Raw genomic sequence first — 23,601 nt, 5'->3', positions numbered from 1 at the left:
ACGCTCTAAAGTGAAAACGGTATCAACTCCAACAAGAGTCAAAATAGAAAAACTGCAAAACGATATCTGTGAATTATGCAGAGATGAGATTGAATGAAAAAAAAATGGACGGTCTAAGCATAGACGAAACATGGAACCACATAAAAGTGAGTCTTTGTGAATCTGCTAGAGAGGTGTGTGGAATAAATACGCAAGGTAGGAAGAAAGGTGATGCATGGTGGGATGATGAGATTAAAGTACTGGTCTTAGAGAAGAAGAAAGCATGGTTATGTTTGATAGCGGCTGGCAGTGCTTCCAGCGAAGAGAAGGATCGAGCGAAATAAGTATATAAGGAATGTAAGAAAAAAGTAAGAGTTGGAGTGAAAGAACGAAAGAAACGCCTGGAAAAGGAGAGGGAATCAAAATAACACACCACTTCCAAGAAAACATTAAACTGTTTTGGAAGGAAGTCAAAAGGTTCCGGAGTGGTCCAGAAAACGAAAGCATGAAAGTGGTAAAATCGAAAGATGGAAAATGTTGACGAATGAGGAAGAAATAAAAGAGAGATGAATTAAGTATTTTGAGGATGTCTTTGAAAGTAACCCGAGTAATAGTGTTTCCAGCGGCAAATCAGATAGGAATGTTACCGAAATCAGCATGGATGAGATAACAAGATCGATTAAATGTATGAATAATGGAAAGGCTATCGGTTTTCGATTTTCTGTACATATAAAATTGATTGTTTTACTGCATAGGTCCGCCTGTAGGCGGGTAATGAATTCAGTGAAACTGTAGCAAAATAAAAACTATCAGATGTAACTAGTAAAATACAAACAGAGCTCCTTACAATCGATAAACAGGTTAATATTATTTAAATATTGAAGACAATATTAGTGATTCTTAAACGCAAATCTGAAACAGAAAAATCAGAAAAGGAAACGGTCACATCTGGGACTCGAACCCAGGACCCTTGTCTTTCCGGGACAATGCTCTACCAACTGCGCTAATGGGACCCTATCCTCATCGGTCACTTTTAACTGTATCATACTTCGAATAAGAACTACCAACGTTGTCTTCATTTTTTCACCGCACATTTTTATTGGCAACTATCTTTATGTATGATCGCAAGATTCAACCCGAACTAAATGCAATCCTAGACAGCGTCTTATAAATAAACCTATCTTATTGTTTTTATTTTTAATGTGCGACATCTATTGACTTTTTCTGCAAGTCTAGAAATGAATTATTATTTTTCGGAATAACTTATTGAGTAAAACCTCAAATTATAATATTTAAATATTGAAGACAATATTAGTGATTCTTAAACGCAAATCTGAAACAGAAAAATCAGAAAAGGAAACGGTCACATCTGGGACTCGAAGTCCCAGATGTGACCGTTTCCTTTTCTGATTTTTCTGTTTCAGATTTGCGTTTAAGAATCACTAATATTGTCTTCAATATTTAAATATTATAATTTGAGGTTTTACTCAATAAGTTATTCCGAAAAATAATAAGGTTAATATTATTTATTTCGAACTTTATAGTTCACTTATTCCGACAAAATATTTTTTCGGGCGCATTCAACTCACATCTACTGGTGGATTATAAAAGCGATAACAAGGCTACCTGCACCAATATTGCCAATTTGTAGAGTGTACCTCGCTTGTAAATATGGTGTCATACGTTAATGCTCGATTATTATATATGTGAATGAAATTACCACTTTCGATTAGTCCGCCTCAAGGCGGCGAAATGCATTAGAAGGTTGAATAAATGTTCCTAGTTATGACCGTAATCTTTTTTATTTTTCTGTGTCTTGTTCTATTTCATGTTTCGTTTGTATTTATTAGTATTAACTTGTTATTCAATGATATATTAGATTTAAAAATATATAGTGTAATATAAGGAATATAGATACATAAATATTTAACATTACATGTTAGATCATCATTGGTTATGTATACCTTATCAGTTCTTGTGCCGGATAAGCGAGCCACGATTCTTACATAAGTTTTATGTTATAATAATATATTTGTATATTTTTCAATGTAGTTTTTTTAAAATTTTTATTTCATTTATTTGTTCTGATTGATTCACAATACAGCGCAATTCAGAAGGGACATTATTGTAGTTTTTTATGGCTTGGTAAATATAATGGTTTTGCATTTGTGTTGTTTTAAAATTAGGTGTAATAAATTGATTTCCATTTCTCATTAGTTTGTAAAATTCTTGGTATTCTTTTTTATTTTTTTCTTAGCACATTTTTATACTGGAAGCTTGCTTAAATATGTCACTGACATTTGGTACTTGAAACAATTTAAATAGTGATTCTGTTGAGAAGGTAGAATTTTTTTAGTATTACTTTTATAATGATTTTTTGTGAAACTTTATATTGTTTTTATAGGATCCTCCCGAGCCTATGATTCCGTAGATAAACAAAAAGTGGACAAGGGTATAGTACACATTTTTGATTTTCTTCACATTTAAAATATTTCTTAACCTACAAATATATATACAGGGTGTATCGGCACTAACCCGACAAACTTTAACCAGCTATTCCTTAGCACATTTGGAGTAAAAAATGTTATGGGCACTTTGCTGTCCGGTAGCATTTTTTTTTCAATTAAAAACAAAAAAATTTAAAATTTCCACACTACATCACTGTCATTGGCATTGCGTTTCGTGTTAAACAGCTGTTATAAGCAAGTATGTCAAAAAGCGTCTTCGCTCTTTCGCACACACTAAATAATAATAGTTAAAAATGAGACGAATGGTGCCGTGCTATTTCGTTGTGACTGTAAACGTGCGCCAATATAGGTACACACGTGCATTATTCAACGGAATTCGAATAAAATATTTGCCAGATGGGTTTTCAAACTTTGTCAAAGGATAAAACAGTGGTGACATGTGGTGAAAATATGAATAATAAAATTTTTATTAAAAAAAAACGTTACCGGACAGCAAAGTGCACATAAGATTTTTTACTCCAAATATGCTAAGGAATAGCTGGTTAAAGTTTGTCGGGTACGTGCCGATACACCCTGTATACACATATCCTTATACTCTTTACAAGCTCTGTAATGTGGCTGTTCCACTTCAGGTTTTGATCAATGATCACACCGAGATATTTAAGGCGATGCACTACGTTGTGTAGTATTTTAAATTGAGCCGCTATCAATATCAACCCTTAAGTAGATGGCGATAAGGTTTAAATTCCCGCGTAACACCATCCGCCTGTTTTGATTTATGCAAGAAAAAAACATGGCCAAAAAATGCCTTTTATTTTATTTTGTGGATGTTCAGGCATAAATATTTAAAAGTTTTTCGATCATTTTATAAAAAACTTAATTTGCCACATTATACAATAAAATCATAACCGAAAATGGGTTCGTAAGTAGGAGATTTTGAACTTTTAAACAGTTTTCATAGGCCTTTACATTTTTTTCTGGGCTTATAAAAAGACTTATCTAAAAAATACTCGATCATTTCAAAGGCCAAGATGTATTCTACTCGCAGTATTTAATTAAAGCATCTGAAACATTTCTAGGTGACCAAATTTTCAAACCAAAAACACATGATTTTGCATTACTATGAATGGCATCGCCTTAACTTCAGAAGAAGAGTTGATTACAGTACAAATAGAATCGTTTTGTTGACAGTTTATAATATCACATTTTTCGTCATGGATTATAATACTAACTTTCTGATTAGGCATTTTCTTTAAGGAGAATAAGACATGTGTTGTTTTTTTTTGCAGCAGGTTATGATTTTAAAGCATTAATATCTTAATTTGCAAGTGTGTTAACTATTTCCCGTGTTTGACATTTTATTAATAATACAGTGTCATCTGCGTAAGAAAGCAATTCCCCTTTAATTATAACCTTCAAATTAAGTTAAAGAAAAATGTTGAAAAAGTTTTAATGGTTCTCAGCAAATATCCGAATGTTTTCAAACTAATCTTTGTAATGCGGAAGAGAAGATGGTGAAGAGAAATATTGAGAATTATCTGGCTATTCAGACCTAGACTGAATACGGCTAAAGCCATTTCAAGCAACGCTTCAAATGATGGTCTTCCGGCAGAACGAAGAGTATCTCTCACGCTGTGCACAGTGGCGGTTCTAGACTACGAGTATTCATGAACCAAAATGGTAAAATTGAAACATACTCCATTATTGATGTGTAGCTGTGAAGTAATTTCCATTTCCCTAAAATTCTATACAAAATTCACATCTCGGATATTGTCCTCATTTATATTATGAATAGAAGTTGTTCAAAAGTACTCTCCGATCTTAACAGCAGGCAAACCGAAATACCCCGAAATATTTCACAGCTTTTTATAATCACATATTATTAAAATTCACTGCCAAGGTTCAAGATTAATATGTAGAGGGTGGAGTGCCCAGTATACGACACTGAATTATACACTTACACACTCTTAAAACTGTTGTAATTTTATTATTAATAAATTAATACTAATCGCACACAGCCACATAATTATCTAAAGCTTGTACCCAATATAAACTATAGATTTGCATTACTGTTAACAAAACATTACCGATATGAGTAATGTATAAATGGACAAAATCGTTGAAAACCATATCTTCAGAGATATATAAAATAGGATTCCATGATAACTCCTCAAAATGACGATTCAACACACCTTTGAAATGTGATATAAAGTCATTAAAAGTGATGAAACAAAAACTAGGTTAAATAGTTACACTAGTAACCTATTTAACCTAGTTATTGTTTCATTACTAAAACACTACTAAACTACATTTTTAACAACAAAAAAAAAATTTCAACATACACAAAATAACACTAATAGACCAGTTAGACAAGCGTACAAAGAAAACATTAAAACTCCAACAGTAAATTCAACATTTGGACAAAGACACTACCAATACCATGCTATAAAAGCTTTCAACAGTCTAAAAATTGAAATTAAAATTGAGGAAAATAAAAATAAATTCACACACAAAATTACAAAATGGATTAAACAACAAAAAAGACAATATTACCAAAATGTCATAGCATAAAATAAAAATAAAACCTACACGTAACACACAAAACCAACATAAACACACATCACTCACAAACACACAAGATTATTTTCATTGTATTATTTTTTTTAATTTTAAATGTATTATTATGTATTTTTATTTAAATTTTAAATTTATTATTTTCTTTTCAAATTTACTATCTTCTCTCTAAATGTAATATGTAGATAAGATTTTCATATTATAAAATGAAGGCCTCAGCACGGGCAAGCCACCCAGTGAGGCCTACATTACTGGAAAACATAAATTGTAACAAAAGAATGTACCAAATAAAAAAAAAATAAAAAAATAAAAAAAATAAAAATTACTTTTCATAACTTTATGATACTTTTTATAGGCGTGTTGAATTGTCATTTTGATGAGTTATCCGGTCACCATAGAGATAATTGGTTAATTTCCAACAAACTAAACAAATCATCACGTCATTTCTCCGCAGGGGTAGGAAGAAAGGATGGACCGCCAAACTCTTCTTTTTTATTTTAATGTTTTTAACCGTTGACTATTATATTTCTTAAAGACACAAGACAAGTATTTACGCTTTTCAATAAAATTCAAATAAATGGGATATTTCTGAATGTAACAGAAAATTAAAAACTTTTGTTGAAAGGTGATGAAAAAAAATTTCGATTTTTTTTCTCCTTTTATATAAAAGTAATTAATTAAAAATTCACAAAACATGATATTTTTTTCTAAAATAGCGATCCGAATTTGAATTAGTTTTTAAAACAGTTTTGTGAAGCAGCTGGCCAATAATGATATAATAATAGAACTTGAATAAAACTTTCACAGAACTTGAAAATCAACTTTGAAATTTGATGAATTATTCAAATTCCGTTAAACAACCCGTCTTTCATCTGCTTTCGAAAAAAGTATTTTATTTTGAAATACATTCATTTACATCGTATTTATCCGAAATCGAATGTAATGCGAAAATTATTTCCGCGAAAACTGCAATCTGACAGTTCTCATAATATATACGTTGCAAAATGTCAGAGGCTTTAGGGGTTAAATTACTGATGAGTACCTACCTAACGTTTACAAACCGTAAGTTTCAATTTTTTAAAGAATTTCAATAAATTCTTCAAATTTCAAAGTTGATTTTCAATTTCTGTAAAAATTTTGTTCATATTTTTAGTAACTGACTCAATACAGAATTTTAAACAATAACATTGACTGTACCGAACTTCTGTCCCTTATTAATTTAACATACCTTTGAGACGTACACAACATACAGCGCTATTCCACACGCGTAATTATAAAACAAATGCAGCATCTATCATACTCTAAATAATATTTGTCTTAACTCTAACATTGACATTTTTTTCGGATTCACTGCCCAAATTCAAACGTGGCATCATGTCAATAATATAAAACTGTTCAATGCGCATACATACAGACACACACACACAAACCTCACGCATACATTACACACACACACACACCTATATACTACACACGTCACCTGGTAATTAAGGAATAAACATACCACTTAGCAGACATTACAAGTAAACATATCATAGGTACACATCATGAAGTATCTTATTCCTGTATATTGTTTCATCTCTGTAAATCATGTACTTTTTGTTTCTATAATATAAAATAAAATAAAAATAAATAAAAAATTTCAGTTCTATGAAACAACTGACCCGTTATGATATAGTAAAAGAGCTTGAATAGATCCTTCACTTGAAAATTTTGAAAAATTGCTTTCATATTTGATTCATTGTTCAAATTGTATGAAACAACTGGCCCAAACTGTTCAACTCGTTAAGCATTCTAGTTCCAAGTTATTTTACACGGATATCTCTAAAGTAATTAACGAAAAAAAACTAAATCAGTTTCCCAGAAAAGCGGATAACCGGCGCTGTCGCCCGCGTGGCATTTTGTCGCACCACGAGTCCATAAAGTTGTCATCGGCCCGACTCATCTGCTCCGAACTCCAACACGGCCACTCTATACACTAAGACTTGTGTCCTGTCCCCTAAGACCAAACAAATTGAAAAATCTTCTTGTATTATTTCAGGATACTTTATGTGATGCCTGCGGCGCATTATGGAAGCTGTTAACTTTTCTTATCGAGAAAATGTTTCGCGTTTAATGGTTATTTTATTTTTCGGTGGCAAGGTATATTACAAAGATGAAAATAATACTTTGTTTGAAGATGCAAGAACTGAGATTTTAGTTACGGCAACACTGTTCACTCACAGTGATCTTCGATTTCTTTGTATTCTTATAATTGAACTAGCTGACGTTTACCCGGGGTTGCTCGGGGTTATGAATTGCTTGGAGTAAATTTATACGATTGTTAATTCTAGAATTTATGGTTTAGCAAGCGTTAGCAATGTAAGCGCCCGAAAATATATTTTTTACTACTTGCTTACAAAACGTCGACTTTCCTCTACTTTCTATAAATATAATATGCATGTATTATATAGGGATTTCCAATAAGAGGTGTTATTTTGATATTCAATTGTAAAAGATCAATGGTTTCGTTGCTTGTGCGGCACGTAGCGCCATCTTGTTGAAATTAAACGTTGTCCAGATCAATACCATTAATTCCTGCCATAAAAATCATTAATCATCTCTCGATAGCGCAATCCATTCACCGTAACTGTTGCTCCAGCCTCATTTTCGAAAAAGTAAGGTCCAATGACTCCGCCGGACCATAAACCGCACCAAACAGTCACACGTTGAGGATAGAGGCTTTTCAACAATAACTCTTGGGTTTTCCGAGCCCCAGATGCGACAATTTAGCTATTTGATGAAGCCACCGAGGTGGAAATGGGCCTCATCACTCAAGATGATTTGCATTTGATTCACTCAAGTGAATTTTAATAATTTCAATGCGTTGTTGAATCGTGTATCCTTCCATTTTATTAGATTTTTAATGACGTAGTTTCTACTTGTCAAATGTCAAAAAATGACAGCTTCAAAAGTAACATCTACCGAAATAGCGGGCTATTCAAAATAACACCTCTTCTTGGAAAACCATATATATATAAACCTTCCGGAAGAAAATTTCTAAATGATAATTAAAACCCTATCAAAATCCGTTGCGTTGTTTAGAAGATCTAAGCGCACAGATAGCGACATTATTTTATACTATTTAGAGAATACCTGACGTGTACCCAGCGTTGCTAGGGGTTATCCTTAGGAAATAGACATATACCACCGTGAACTTTTCTTTAGACCTTTTTAAGATATACAATTCCGTAGTACATTATTTTGATGCAACTCATAAGGTTTAGCCAGCGTTAGCAATGTAAGCGTCTGAAAATATTTTTTACGACTTGTCTCTACTTTCTACAAATATAATATGTATGGATCACACAAGGTTGTATCGGCACGTACCCGACAAACTTTAACCAGCTATTCCTTAGCACATTTGGAGTAAAAAATGTTATGGGCACTTTGCTGTCCGGTAGCATTTTTTTTTCAATTAAAAACAAAAAAATAAAAATTTCCACACTACATCACTGTCATTGGCATTGCTTTTCGTGTTAAACAGCTGTTATAAGCAAGTATGTCGAAAAGCGTCTTCGCTCTTTCGCACACACTAAATAATAATAGTTAAAAATGAGACGAATGGTGCCGTGCCATTTCGTTGTGATTGTAAAAGTGCGCCAATATAGGTACACCCGTGCATTATTCAACGGAATTCGAATAAAATATTGCCAGATGGGTTTTCAAACTTTGACAAAGGATAAAACAATGGTGACATGTGGTGAAAATATGAATAATAATTTTTTTATTAAAAAAAATGTTACCGGACAGCAAAGTGCAAATAAGATTTTTTACTCCAAATATGCTAAGGAATGGCTGGTTAAAGTTTGTCGGGTACGTGCCGATACACCCTGTATATATAAACCTTCCGGGAGAAATTCTCTAAATGATAGTGAAAACCCTAACAAATTCCGTTGCGTAGTTTTGAAGAACTAAGCGCACAAACAGACAGACGCGGAAAGCGACTTTAATTTATACTATTTAGAGGTGTACATTTTTTTTTCTATATGTATATCGCACCAAGAGTCCCAACCGTTTGGAGCCAGTGAGATTATGGGGTCCCCAATTGGGGTATTTTGTGAGGTTGAAGGTAGTGGGGAGGGGAGGGAGATGGGAAGAGGAAGGTGAGGGAGTACCTGGCTATTCAGATCTGGCTACCAAATTTTTAAATTTCAACAGTTTTGATATGACCGATATAAGATAGCGCTACCAGCTGTAACCATTACACCGTTCTCCCGCAGGGATAAGCAGAGAGGATATACCGACATAGTATCATAGAGCTACAACTAGAGGCGCTACTGCATACTAATATCTTTAGGAAACTTGTTCCACTATTAGAACGCGATAAGCGGTGCACATATACCGGAATCGGTAGTTTTAGTTGGTTCCATGATAACTAATCAAAATGACAATTCAACACACGTATAAAAAGTGCTATAAAGTTATGAAGTGCAATAAAGTGATGAAACAAAAATTGGGTTAAATAGTTACATATGTGACCTATTTAATCTACTTTTTGTTTCAACACTTTTCATAACTTTATAGCACTTTTTATAGGTGTGTTGAATTGACATTTTGATGAGTTATCCGGTAACCGTTTTAGTTATAGCGTTGGGAGAGTTGGAGGTCAAAAAGCGGAACCTATTTTGTCGCCTATATGATAGAGCCTGCTCAAAAACTATCACACCTCTAAACAAACTGTATAAAATTTGAAGATAAAAATACCACACACTTTTTAAAATTTCGTTCCCAGAATTTAAACCTTTAATCCGATTATCTCAGAATGCCATTTTTTTACATATTTTAGTCGACTAGACATTCTATTTGATAAAAGAACGGAAAACGCACGAAAAACTGGCAGGAATGAAGATGGTCAGAAAATTGGAGTGAGATAGGTTAGAGATGTTCATCATAATTTGATATAGTAATTGTGTTTACTTTGAGGATAATAAACACAAATAAAAAGAATAATATCAAATCAAAATAATCGTTTATCCTTTTGGTTGTAGTAGTCCATTTAGCACGCGCTTTGTCTCTCTATGAATGTATGTCGCCATAATCATTTGATCCAAAAGAAAAATGTTCACAATGAAAATGATACACAGTTCTGCGAATGGTCAGATTTTAGAAACACGACCACGTCACATTACTTGTGTTCTTTTTTATTCTATGTTGACGTGACAATGGGTAATAATAATTTATATACATATTATAATGTTCGACATTCTCAATATTTCTGAAGTCCCTTTATTTAATTCAAAACTTCTCTACCTGACGACATTTCCCGACATTAAGGATGCAATCGAATCCTCGGCTCTACCATGGAATTTCAATAATAATTGAATATTTATTGGTGCCTAACTATTAGTAATCGAAGTAGTTAGGTACTTATTCAGTGGAAGAATAATTCGGACACAAACCAAGTTCAACGTACAGTAAAAAAAAATTCAGGCACTACTTGAGGAATTGGAATAACAGTTTAATTTCACACCAGATTTTCCAGCTATTTTCACTATAAATTATGAATACGTGTGTGAAATTAGATGGTGAAGACATCTATTAACAAGTAGCGAAATATGCACCTCTGAATGTGTAGCAAACCAGAGCGAAAGCGACATCTATGAGTGAGTAACAAAAATAATTGGTTACATTCTTTGCGATTTATTAAAACCTTCTGTTTTACCGACCGAGTCGAAAATATTGACATTTACATTGTGACGTATTCGTGAATGTCGTTGTTTGTTCGGAATATTTTGTTTTCATGAGTGCCCACAATATGAAGGATAAACCGGGTGAAAAGGCCCTTGAGGCCTTAAAACGGTTGGATAATGAAATGATCGTATTTAAAGCACCAAAGGGAAGGGCTGTCAAGCGAAGAGCGCCCAAAATAAAGGTTTTAGACGAGGACACATATATTGAGGTTAGAATCTTTCTTTTAAGTTTTACAGCAATTTTCTTTATATTTCATATAACATATATTACTGATAAGAGAATATAAATGTTAACTTACTTATTTCTGTTATTAGGAAATGGCAAAAATCATCCAGAGAGACTTCTTTCCAGATTTGGAAAAGCTAAGGGCACAAAACGATTTCCTTGATGCAACTGAACGAAAAGATCACCAAAAACTACGCGAATTGTTTATAAAATATAGCAGTGGACATCGTCCGCCCACAGAGAGATGTAAGTTATTAATTTAATGAACATAAATCACTTTACTTAAACCATCACAATAATCGACATGTTTCGAAAGCAATGGTTTGTGCATCAGGATAAAACGAATAATGAAAATTATAATATATTTAATAATAGATAACATAAGTAGTTATATTTAATACAAATGCACCCTTGTACACCAGTAAACATGAGGATATTAGCAAAGGTAAACTTTTAGAATCGCTGGATACGCTACAAATAAGTCAAACAAGAAAAAAATCATGTTTGAACTGTCAAAACGCATGAAATTTTGAAACTTTGACAATAAATGTAACTCTATTGTAAAAATGCTTTAATTTCAAACAAGCGCACGAATGTCCCCTGCACATCTCCACTGAAGAACACCTCACATAGCAGGAAAAATAAAGGTTCAATCATTTTTTAACCCACCATCTTGAAATTTATCAACGATGTGTGATTGTGGTGTGCTGTAGATTACAGAGCATACGGCAACAAATGCCAGCTTTTAACATTCCCCGGCAGAAATGATGAGGTTCAAATGGCGACGTTTTAGTCCGTTGACTGACTCGCGAATTGGAAGTTGATAAAAGACGAGAAAAAAATTTATTGTTGTTTTCAGATGCTAGTCCCGCCACCTTCGAGACCCCACACAGCGATCTGCCGGGCACCCCGCGGGAGCCCTACCCCGCATCCGACTCTATCCTGAGGAACTCCACCAACAAGTCCAACAGACATCACAACATGGCCTTGGAGGACGATGACGACGATGACATTTTCAAGATTAAAGTGTCTTCTAAACATTCTTTAGGTAAGCGTGTGTTATGTACCCACTGACATGATAGATACTTAGCAACAAACAATTCTGACCATTACAAAATTATTTCCATGGCGCACCCAACATTCTCTGAGGATGAGTTGTTTCAAATAATTTGAACAATTCATCAAAGTTCGATCTTGATTTACAGGTTCCATGAAGGTTTTACGCTAGTTTTGTTATTAAATTATTACTGGCCAGTTGTTCCAAAACTGAAATAATAACGGAACTTAAATAGAACCTTCACAGAACTTTGAAAATCAACTTGAAATTTGATGAATTGTTCAAATTCTGTAAAACAACCCATCCTCAGTATGTTTTAAAATTGAATTTGTAAAATTAAAAATTTTGATGTCATTGGTATATTCATTTGCTAAACTACGTGGGCTATTAAAACTATTAAAACTTCCGATTTTATGTCCGGGTTAAATCTTCCCCATAGGAAAAACTAAACCCTTCCACACACTTTTCCACTAATGATCATCTAGTCAATCAACATTATGCAAGTGCATTATATAAGCAAAATAAATACAAAACAATACAAGAACAACACGTCAACTCACCAGAGATCAAATGGGAAAATAATTCACCGACTCCAGATATTTTCATATCAGAGGGTTCGGCTCGGTAGAACTCCTAACAGGGCCTATAAATCCTACTGATCCCTCAACATAAAACCCTGTTCATTAATCATCTTGCCGTAGCCCACTGATTAGTGGCATGGCTTAAAGAGTTGACTTAATTGAACGGGAGCCGTGAGCTCGCGTATGAGCAATGAGAATACTATGCTCGCATGATACGACTCCCCTGGTACGGCTTCCCCGTTACGGCTTCCCCGATACAGCTCCCAGCGTATAAATGATCGTACAACTCTCGGTACCGGAACGCCGCCTCGTCCCGTAAGATAAATAAGATGCTAGGTAATTATTATTATGTAATGAGCAGGCAACATTCTGCTGATGCGCTCATATCTGATTTCACAACAAGTTTGACAGTAATTGAGTTGTTTTAAGTTTGAACTAAGTCCTTTCTTCTCTCCAAATGTGAATCCAATAGCTTTGAATTGATTTATATTTGTTGCATCAATGACATGTTGTGGGAGTTTGTTCCAAGCATCCACTACTCTATTTGCAAGGAAGTGTTTTCTAGGATTAGATGCAAAAGGCGTTTTGGTAATTTTTTTTGAGTGTCCACGGAGATTTATATTTTTATTAGTAGTGAAGATTTCTTGGATGCTAGGGCTAGGATAATAATCGCTATCAGTGAGGACAATAACTCCTTGTCACTATTGATATTTCACAATCTATCTCAACCGTGTTGACATTATATTGTGATTTGTGTTGCAGATTCGTACTTGGCATCCCACACCAGCGAAGATAACAACAGCTTCCAATCCCTGATGGAGGACATGGGTCGCCGCAGCCGCGCGCGCTTCACCTCCCAGCTGCGCGAGGAGCTTGACAGCCAGATGAAGAAGCTGACAGCATGCGCGGTGCCGCCCATCGAGGCGCAGGCTGACCAGACACTGAAGCCTGAGGAGCTGGACACGTGGAGCTACAAGGCCAAGAACTACATTATGTACGTGCCGGATGGGCAGCCCGGCGAGCAGACGGCGACCGGGGAGCGCCAAGAGGTTGTGCATTGCAACACAAGACTCGAGATGGAGATGTTCGACCACCAGCGCAGTAAGGAGACCATCTCGCAGATCGCCAAGAGCCAGGTATGTCACGATTAACTCAAAGACTCAGTCACACGGAACAATTTCATCACTGCTATTAGATAATAGCGACAAAATCGCTTCATGTGACAGTAACTCAACAAATATCTTGTTTCACAAAGCAATTTACATTTACCAAATCGAAGAGAGGACCAAAGAGCTGAGGCGCTGGTAATACCTAATACAGATTTTTACTAACCCCAGGCACCGTTTGGCTCAAGGCCAAAGGCAAGCTACGTTTGGTGACTTATCAGGTGTGCCCTGCTTCATGGGGTCAGGTTTGTCCAGGTCTTGGCGGCACATTGCAACTGCGTGGCGGGCAGGATCAGTAGACTGGTTGAGGGAGACCCTTTGAACTCTCCAGCCGGACTCTCGCGACCCATCGCAGTGGGAGGGAGGGATTCATACATCTGTCACTCCTGGGCATACTGACCCCCGAATTCCTACCCACCCCTCATACCTTTTTCCTTCCCAGAACTTCCTTTCCTTACTTTCCTTAAAAAGACCCTCCACCCAGCATCCCCAAATATGATATAGGCCTTGATGGAAATTATTTTCGTCAAGACCTCCTGTGTGGAACTAATGTAAAAAAAAACATGGTTTTACTCACATGCTCCTCAGAGATCTCATTTCTACTGCATTCAGTTTATCACTGTCCTACCCCGCCACTTCCATGCCTCACTGACACGCATCAGGCTTGGTATCAGAAGTTCGTTATGGACTGCTAGCCTCTCTTTGTTTTATTTATTTATTTATAGGGCGGAGACGGTTAACATATAGTTCCCGTGAGCACTTAGGCCGTAGGCCCATTGTCCTATCTCCCATTTTACCTCATTCCTTTAACAGTCACCCGGTCCCTTTTATAAAGTTCACCAGGGTTGTCATTGGATATGTGGCTATGTCTTCTGGTTCCACAATGTGTCTTCCCAGGTTTCATCTCTGCTCTCCAATCCCCCTTGGTTCCCTGAAGGCCCCACAAGGAATGTGAGCCTCATCTCTCCTCTCCACTCCCCTTTGGTTCCCTGAAGGCCCCATAAGCGAAGAGAGCCTCAACTGTACTCTCCACACCCCTTCAATTCCCTGAAGACCCCAAAAGGGAAGAGAGCCTCATCTCTCCTCTCCACTCCCCTTTGGTTCCCTGAAGGCCCCACAAGCGAAGAGAGCCTCAACTGTACTCTCCACACCCCTTCAATTCCCTGAAGACCCCAAAAGGGAAGAGAACCTCATCTCTCCTCTCCTAGTTATAGCTAGCTATCCCTTCTTACTTTGACAACTTTTTACTAACGAAAGAACTATGAATTGTGATGATAATATAAAATTATTTTTGCAGGAAAGAATATTAAGTGGTCGGATTGGCGTCGATGGCAGCACACTCCTCGATGGCAAGACTCACACGGGGGGACTCGGGGGCGGTCTGGGAGGATTGGGCTCTGGGCAGGATGTTAACACAGGTATATATTGTTATTTTTAATATGTAATAACTTTTCTATTTTATTTTTGCGAAAATGTAAACAACTTAGAATTGGTAAGCTATTTAAGGTCATTTTATACAAATTCTCCAGTCTTTTAAAATATCAACTCTACTTTTGCCACTAATCTTCTAATACATGTAATATCATTAGTAATGGAGCAAGTTTAAAATCAATGTCTAGTGTTTTTACTATAGTGTCCTTTGCGTGCAAAATCATTAACTTTTTAATAAAATTGTGTTTTTCTGAAGTGACCTGCCAGGTAAGTATGTTTTTGTATCTTTTTTGTGAATAATAAAATTAGATAGAGCCTAGAAACTCATAATAAATTGTACAGTGCCCTTGAGGTGATTTTTTCTAATGGTGCAGGCAGACCCATGAAAAATCACATAGTGTAGTGCTAATTTAAATTAAAAATTAAAATAATTTTCTGTTAAAATATTGCATTACAAGTAGGTATCTACTTTATCGCTTGTCTGAATTATTTTCACACAAGCAGTTCCAATTTTTAAAATGACACTTAACTCTTGGTGTGCCGTATCAAAATTCCGTGCAACATCTAATTCTATTTTTTTCTTACTTATAACTTACTAGTTTTTTTGGTGTTTTTATCTAACCATATTATTGTTATTAGTTTTAGATTCACCAAGTTTTCCTCTTTTACTGATAGTTTCCGGACACTGTATTATCTGTTCTCCGCTGAGTAACCCATCAAGTAAATATCTGTTTAAACTACTCTACCCTCAATCCTACGATTAACAAATTGAGAGTTACTTAACTATGGTGAAACGGTCGCTGGTTTACTGCCTCTCAATTTGAACATACCTTAACAGGGTATTTCACCACCTCTGAGAAAACTGTCGATTAATGCTACTCATTGAGTAACATAATATATTATCTGTTTCACCTTCGCTGAGTAATGCTACCCTTCAAGTAAACGCCTGTTTAAACTATTTTGCACTCAATCCTACGATTAACTAATTGGAAGCTACTAGACGGTGTTGAAACTGTCACCGGCTTACTGCCATGTTAATCTTACATTAAAAGTTACTTGATAAGGAGTTACTCAACAGTTTACCCAGAGGTGATGAAATTACAGCTTACTCCCGATTTTCAACGTTACAGAAGCTACTATTTTAGAGCCAAACGTTTAACTGAAAGAATTTATAGTCTTTTTGTTTACCCACTGTCGTAATACTGACCTATTTTATCACCTTGTCTAGTAGGCACCCGTCTCCTGCCCATGTCGCTGGCGCACTCGCTGGTGCGGACGCCCTCCCCCTCCCCCGGGGCGCCCGGCGAGTCCCCCCTCATGACCTGGGGTGAGATCCAGGGGACTCCCTTCCGCCTCGACGGGGGCGACACCCCACTGCCAGGGTAAGCAATTAAACTTAATTTTAACCAGTCGACTGTTTTTCGAGCATGTGTGCGTTATAATTTTACGTCCATGCGTGCACTAACACCATCCACCCTAGAATTTTATCCCGTGCGATTTTAACCTGTATGATTTGAAAACTATATAGAGTACAAAATCAGAATCGCTTGCGCTAATGTCACTGTGGATTCTACTTTTTACTTCATGAATGTAGCCTCTATGACATCTTACAAATTAATTTATTTATTTATTCAAAAAAACAGTTTTTAACATAAAAAACATACTCTGCACATCTCACTAGGGCATTCCTGTATCAAGATGTGCAGCTTTACAATTACATTGTAAACTTAACCACTCAGAACATTAGAACGTCAAAAGACGTAAATATGATAATAGCGGTCAAGACATTAGAACGTCTTTTCACGTAAACGCGCTAGATTTTACAAAAATCGATTTATTTCCATCACTAGTATACGGATTGCCATGATTTAAAAAACAGAGTATCGATAATGAATAACGCTACGCGTCTGTATTCAACAATATCTATGGAACGTAGAACTGCATTATCTAAGCCGATTGAATTTGTCATCTTGTTCGTTCATAATTTATTGCGTTTCTAAATAATTTATTAAAAATATTTTAGTTTGGACGGTTAATATTTTGAGATGACTAATAGTTTTTAATAATATTTCTTCAATATATAAAGTGTTATTTCTTTATGATACTCAGAAAAAAGTACATTTTTCACGACTTTGAAATAATGGTTATCGATTCTTACATATTTTTGACGTTTTCATAAAATATATATTTAGAAACGCAAATATTTACTTATAACAACACAATGCTATAGTGGATTTCATAATCTTTCCAAAACATTTTTTAGAATGAGGCTACGTTTCCCAAGACGTGAGTTATGATGCTTTTAGCAAAACTCGTAAATAACACAAAAATTATCACGTTTTGACAGTTTTCAAAGGAGTACATAGTATATAAATGTCTTTGTCTGAGAGGTTAATATAATAATAACGTTAAATTTAAACCCAAAAAAAAAAGTTAATGACACGGTTGTTTCGAGACCGGTAGACAAAAATAAACAAAATTTTAGTAACGAAAAATAAAACAAAAATGTCAACAAAAGAAGCATTTTATCTAAGGAACTAACCATCAAGTCGTTATTCCGCAGGGGTAGTCAGAGAGCCAGTCTTGGCATAAACTGCTTGCTTCATACAAATTCATACATTGTCGTGATTCATACATCTGATTCACTTGGTCGTGCCATGTCTTCCTCGGGCGTCCCCGACTTCTGCTACCATTCACTTTTGCATCATATATTCTCCTGACACTCCTTTCTTCGTTCATTCGGTCTACATGCCCAAACTATCTAAGCATCCCTATCTTATTCTTAATCATTACGCTTACATCAGACATTCTTTGTGGATCTTCACATTTTTCTCACACGATCATACATGATTGGTTTTACTACACATACGCATCAGAGATCTCATTTCTACAGCGGTCAGTCTTTCGTCTATGAATGTTGAAATTCATTTACGTAAAATGGCGTCGCAAAATTTAAAATATTTGAGTTTTCAAAGTTGTATAGAGGTCATTATTTCTTTGAAACCACCTTTTGATTGTTGTTTTTCGTGTAGGGTATGTATTCAGGTTTATGTAGAAATAATAAAACTAGTTTATATATTCGTATAAATTTATTTTTTTGATAGTTGTCTTCCAAATGGGAGAATTTTTCTTTTTTTTTAGATAAAGTTTGCTATTTAATAGTAGTTAGCTGGGGAAACATCCTACGATATAAACATGATATATATATGAATGATAAGATACATTATCTGATAAACAGAAAACAATAGCAAAAAAACATAATTCATATTTTTTATTCTGATAACTGAGCAAAACTCATCAAAGTGAGTTTTGCACCGAATTCTCAGTCTTCAGACGGGAGAATTTTCTAGTCGACATTCAAGAGGTTAAAATATATCATTTGAATTGAATCATTGTAAGGCAGGAGAAGCAAAGGACGATCACCGATACGTTGGAGTGATCATGTGTCAAGATCACTGGCGTCCGGAATGTCAGTGTCGACAACTCTTCGTGCAGCGCAGGAGCGGAGAAGCCTTGTCCACCAGGGAAATTAAATGCCGATTCCTAAGTCTGTTTCAACTTTTGAACAAATCGTGATCAGCAGAAGAGGACAAGAAGTCATGTTGTAGAGTTTGTCAGCTTATTACAATTTGCTAAAATGCACCCAGAATCATTGTTTAACTAGCACCTTGTGTCAAAAAAACAAAATGGCGCTGAATGGCCATTTGATGACTTTGTCACACGTGAATTTCTGCAAAACAACTGGAGCCAAGTAGATAGTAGTGATTAATCTTGTGGATATATTATAAACTGTTATTATTGAAATACATTATAAGTTACAAGCTCGGAAGCTAATGTGGCAAAGACAGGGAACGCGGCAGTCATACGCTTTTATTACATAATCACTACCATTAAAAACTACCATTAAACGACCGCTCAATCCTTGATAAGCCGCAAAGAAGTTCTGGTAAGGTATATAAATCTAGTAACAGAGATTTTAAAAGTGTCGATGCGAGAACAGTTTGTTTGTCATAATTTCATGAATAGCGCACTGACTCCAGCAAAACAAATACTATTTACAATTAGTATCCTCGCATATAGCACCATGCTGATTCATATATGAAGTGGGGTACTTTATCAAAAATCAACTTCTAAATTAAACCCGTCTAAAAATAAACATCGACGGTGCCGAGCTGTATACATATTATGTGTTAAACCGCGCTAAGCTTGACATTCCAAGCTCAAAAGCAACTGATGTACCGGACAATATCTCTTCCATACATTTACCGTTACAATAAGCCTTCTGGTTTCCAGCGGACTTCCCGGTCTCCAGTTTTGATAATTGTAGGTAGATCTCATCAGCCCATTCCCAAGTCTTTTTCTAAACCTACGGTACATATTTGAATTCTAAAGTTCATCTGTTACATTGTGCCCAGTGTGGTCCCACCTCGAGTCACGAGATTTTTTCTGTCTATTTTGATCTTTTTTGATAAAGTCTTCAACTTTTTCTTCCTTTTCATCCATTTGTGACCTTGTCAATTAAAAATCAGAAAAAATTTGGCGTTTGATATTATTGATTGTTTAATTATTATTTATTATTCTAGTAAGGCAGCGGGGGCTTCCTTCAAGATGGCCACTGTGCCCAAGCGCGAGCAGCTAGCCCTGGCGCTGGCGGAGAAGGCTGGACAGCGCCACCGCGCCATGAAGCAGAAGGCCATGGAAGCCGCTAAGAGGAGCATGCTCAGGTATGAATATACATAACATTAACATACCTTTGAGTCGTACACACCATATAACGCAATTCCACATGCTTAAAACAAATTTAATCACCAATTAATAAAATCATACCTTCAACAGTTGTCTAAACCAGGGCTTCCCAAACTTTTTTCAACTGTGACGCCCTTGGGAAGTTGCCATATTTTTGCGACTAAAAATCTAAGCCTCCCGCCGCTCATTTGTACCAAGCGTAGTATTTTGAAGCCCCCCCCCCCCTGAACGGGTCACGTAGTATGGGTACGTTACCTAATAACAATTTGTCAGAAAAACTCCAAATAGTATCTAAATTTTTTATTAGAAAATAAAGAACACAACATAAAAACAAAAATGGAAACAAACATAAAAGATAAAAAAGCAATTTTTTTCTTTGGTATTAATGAGAAGGATGTGCTTGCTTTTCGGAGCATAGTTTCTCAAAACGAGGTTGAAGTTTCGAAATCGCCACTCTCGTCTCTGCCTCTAAATTTATTTTTTATCTGTACTTATTCTTAATTACTGCAACTGCAGAGAAACCTGTCTCACACAAGTATGATGTCGCAAACGGTAATAAAACCCTTAACGCCGCAGTGCTGATGGAACGATATTCTCGCTATAAAGATTGCCTCACGACGCCCCTCGGATGATCCCGCGGCGCCCCGGGGCGTCGCGACTTACAGTTAGGGAAGCCCTGGTCTAAACATTAACATCGACATTTTTTCAGATTCACAGTCCATATTTAAAAGTAGCATCATGTCAATAATATAAACTGTTCAATGCTCATACATATACACACACACATACACCTATACCTATGTCACCCGAATACATACATACTATTATACATACCAATATTTTGTATTCTATATTATACAATATGTAAATGGCAAGTATTTATTGTACTGATATGATATTTCTGAGATGTACAGGGTTTTCCAATAAGAGGTGTTATTTTGATATTCAATCGTAAAAGATCAATGGTTTCGTTGCTTGTGTGGCACGTAGCGCCGTCTTGTTGAAAGTAAAAGCTGTCCAGATCAATACCATCCAATTCCGGCCATAAAAAATCATTAATCATCTCTCGATAGCGCAATCCATTCACCGTAACTGTTGCTCCAGCCTCATTTTCGAAAAAGTAAGGTCCAATGACTCCGCCGGACCATAAACCGCACCAAACAGTCACACTTTGAGGATAGAGAGGCTTTTCAACAATAACTCTTGGGTTTTTCGAGCCCCAGATGCGACAATTTTGCTTGTTGACGAAGCCACCGAGGTGGAAATGGGCCTCATCACTCAAGATGATTTGCATTTGATTCACTCAAGTGAATTTTAATAATTTCAATGCGTTGTTGAAGCGTGTATCGTTCCATTTTTATCAATGGCGTAGTTTCTACTTGTCAAACGTCAAAAAATGACAGCTTCAAAAGTAACATCTACCGAAATAGCGGGCTATTCAAAATAACACCTCTTATTGGAAAACCCTGTATATGTAAAATGACAAGTATTTATTGTACTGATATGATATTTCTGTCGTGTATTATGTTTGTAAACGCCTTATGGACATTAAATAATCAAAATTAAAAACTATATTTTATATCTAGTTCACCATGTCCCTGACTTCTTATGTGTATCTTATGTGTGGGTAATCTGTTCCTGCTACTAAGAGCTCCGTTAAAACTTTTCTTTCTGTTTCTTGAGAAAGCGGGAAATATTGCGATAGAGCTAAAATTATTTTCAATTTTACTAAAATTCAAACAGTAGTGCATCAGATTTACAAACATTTTTATTACTTTTATTTTAATCTCTCTTCAAGATCCAGGATCACTACTTCCTTCAAGGATCTATTGTGTTATCTCCAATTTCTCCGTGTTCCCATCAGGGTGGGATATTGCCATCATAGGTGGATTAGAGTCTCTTCATCCTCTTTACATTTCCTGATTCTATTGGTGTTTTCCTTAGGTCTGCATGTATTTAATAACCGATTTGTTTATGCAGTCCATCCCCTCGAATGGCCACGGGCTCCGTGACAGACCGGCTGGCGTCCATGTCGCCGGCCGCCCAGCGTCTCGCCACCAGCCACCTAAAGCTCTCGGGCAAGATTGGGGCTTCCCCGAGCCCCCGCTTCGGCAGCCGCAGCCCCTTTCCCTCCCCATCCACGCGGGGCTCCACCCCCCACGCCAGTTGGCCCAAACCGGCCACGCCCAGCACGGCCAAGAGGAAAGACATCCCGACCGGAGAAGACAAAAAGAAAACAATCACCGACGATCTGCTGCAGATTAACTTGCCCAAGCGAAGACTTAAAGCTTCGGACTTTTTCTCATAGATTTTAAAGTTATTTAAAAATGTTTTTATTTTATAAATTTGATTTACTAACTTTGGTTTTTCATCGAGTTCGGTTGGGGGGTTTCAAACTCTCGTCGTATAATACTTTGTTTGCACGGCATTCCGTCTTTGACGAATCGTAATTAATCACGATTTGTCAAAAAAGAATGTGATGTTCACGCGGCATTTCGTTTTAAACCGGATCGTGATTATATGCAATTTGTCAAAACTTGATATAACATTATCTTCAATCAGTCGAAAGGCGATTTGCAAAAAATAATTCAACAAATATAACGAATAGTGTGAACTCAATCATATCTTGTTTGGTAAGTAACTCTGTGTTAGGTGGCTAGATCTAATTAGCCAGGTACTTCCCTACCTTCCTCTTTCCCATCTCCTCCCCCTCTCCACTACCTTCTACCTTACAACATGTCCCAGTTGGGGATGCCAGAATCTCACTGGCTTTATAACTCCAGACAGTTGGGAGCATTTGTCACATGCGGTATTCGCAAAAAATACACGTTTCGTAACGCTGCAGATGTGAAGTCGCTCGTAGAAGTTCTAAAGCCACTTTAAAAAAAGCGATTCTTGTAAATCAAGTACTTGAACAAAATATGAATCATCGCCTTGTGAAAGGGTCATTAGATAACCATTGATTCGACGATCAACGTCATTATGCTTGACTGCTGATCAACAACCCCCAACTTGTGATGAAAAACCGGTCCTAAATCATTCCTTCGTCTGTATACGAATATGTCAATAGATCAAGAAAAAATATAATATACAATAATACTATGTATATACATATGATTTTTTATTAGGAATTTTTTGAAATTATAATATGTTACATAATGTTGTTACGAATGTATCAACAGTTTCGATTTTCTAATTAAAATGCGAAAATTCTACATACTTCTTCATTATTCTCCTTTTACTTAATTTTCTCAACTCTAACTTCCAATATCTTCCTAATAACACCATTTTCCCCCCTAAAGTTTTGTTTTCCCTCCTTAATCCATCTGTCAAAAAACTAATATGCTTTTGTTTAATACACTTTAAAAATGGAACACATTGAAATATGAAGTTAAATCTTTCAAGAAGATACCTATCCCGATTTTATTACAATATTTTTTTTTATATATATACATTCTAACAATAGAGAGATTGTTGGATCATTTTGTTTTACTTTACTAATAAAGAAAAATCTTCAAATATGGTAAAAGGTTGTATACCAGAGGTAGGATTCTGAATCCGGAACAGTGCCATAGTTGACCACCTCTGCAGCAAAGCAGTAAAATCCTTGGTCCTGTACCGAAAGATCGTAGGTTTCAAAT

The 23,601-nt window shown here is 35.9% G+C and overlaps 2 protein-coding genes across 2 annotated transcripts in view; both read left to right on the top strand.

Moving 5' to 3' along the window:
• The window catches only part of Ogg1 (8-oxoguanine DNA glycosylase), a 427,234-nt gene that overhangs the window by 344,560 nt on the left and 59,073 nt on the right, over positions 1–23,601 (top strand). The gene's annotated exons all lie outside the window — the stretch shown is intronic.
• Positions 10,770–23,160, top strand: Es2 (ess-2 splicing factor homolog). The gene is made up of 8 exons (XM_089644877.1): positions 10,770–10,962; positions 11,069–11,225; positions 11,839–12,027; positions 13,380–13,753; positions 15,081–15,201; positions 16,443–16,596; positions 19,798–19,938; positions 21,941–23,160. The coding sequence occupies exons 1-8, from the start codon at positions 10,804–10,806 to the stop codon at positions 22,266–22,268; spliced, it is 1,623 nt and encodes a 540-aa protein (XP_089501003.1). The 5' UTR covers positions 10,770–10,803; the 3' UTR covers positions 22,269–23,160.

Source organism: Hesperophylax consimilis, chromosome 22 (assembly GCF_061612785.1).
Source record: "Hesperophylax consimilis isolate HC1 chromosome 22, BYU_Hcon_1.0, whole genome shotgun sequence".
NCBI lineage: Eukaryota > Metazoa > Arthropoda > Insecta > Trichoptera > Limnephilidae > Hesperophylax > Hesperophylax consimilis.
This window is presented reverse-complemented; position numbering and strand designations above follow the sequence as displayed.

Bases quoted from the DNA above. Each gene is read 5' to 3' on its own strand.
- Es2 (XM_089644877.1), top strand. From the start codon at position 10,804: ATGAGTGCCCACAATATGAAGGATAAACCGGGTGAAAAGGCCCTTGAG. The intron at 12,028-13,379 runs GTAAGCGTGTGT...TTTGTGTTGCAG, and splicing joins GTCTTCTAAACATTCTTTAG to ATTCGTACTTGGCATCCCAC. The intron at 13,754-15,080 runs GTATGTCACGAT...TTATTTTTGCAG, and splicing joins CGCAGATCGCCAAGAGCCAG to GAAAGAATATTAAGTGGTCG.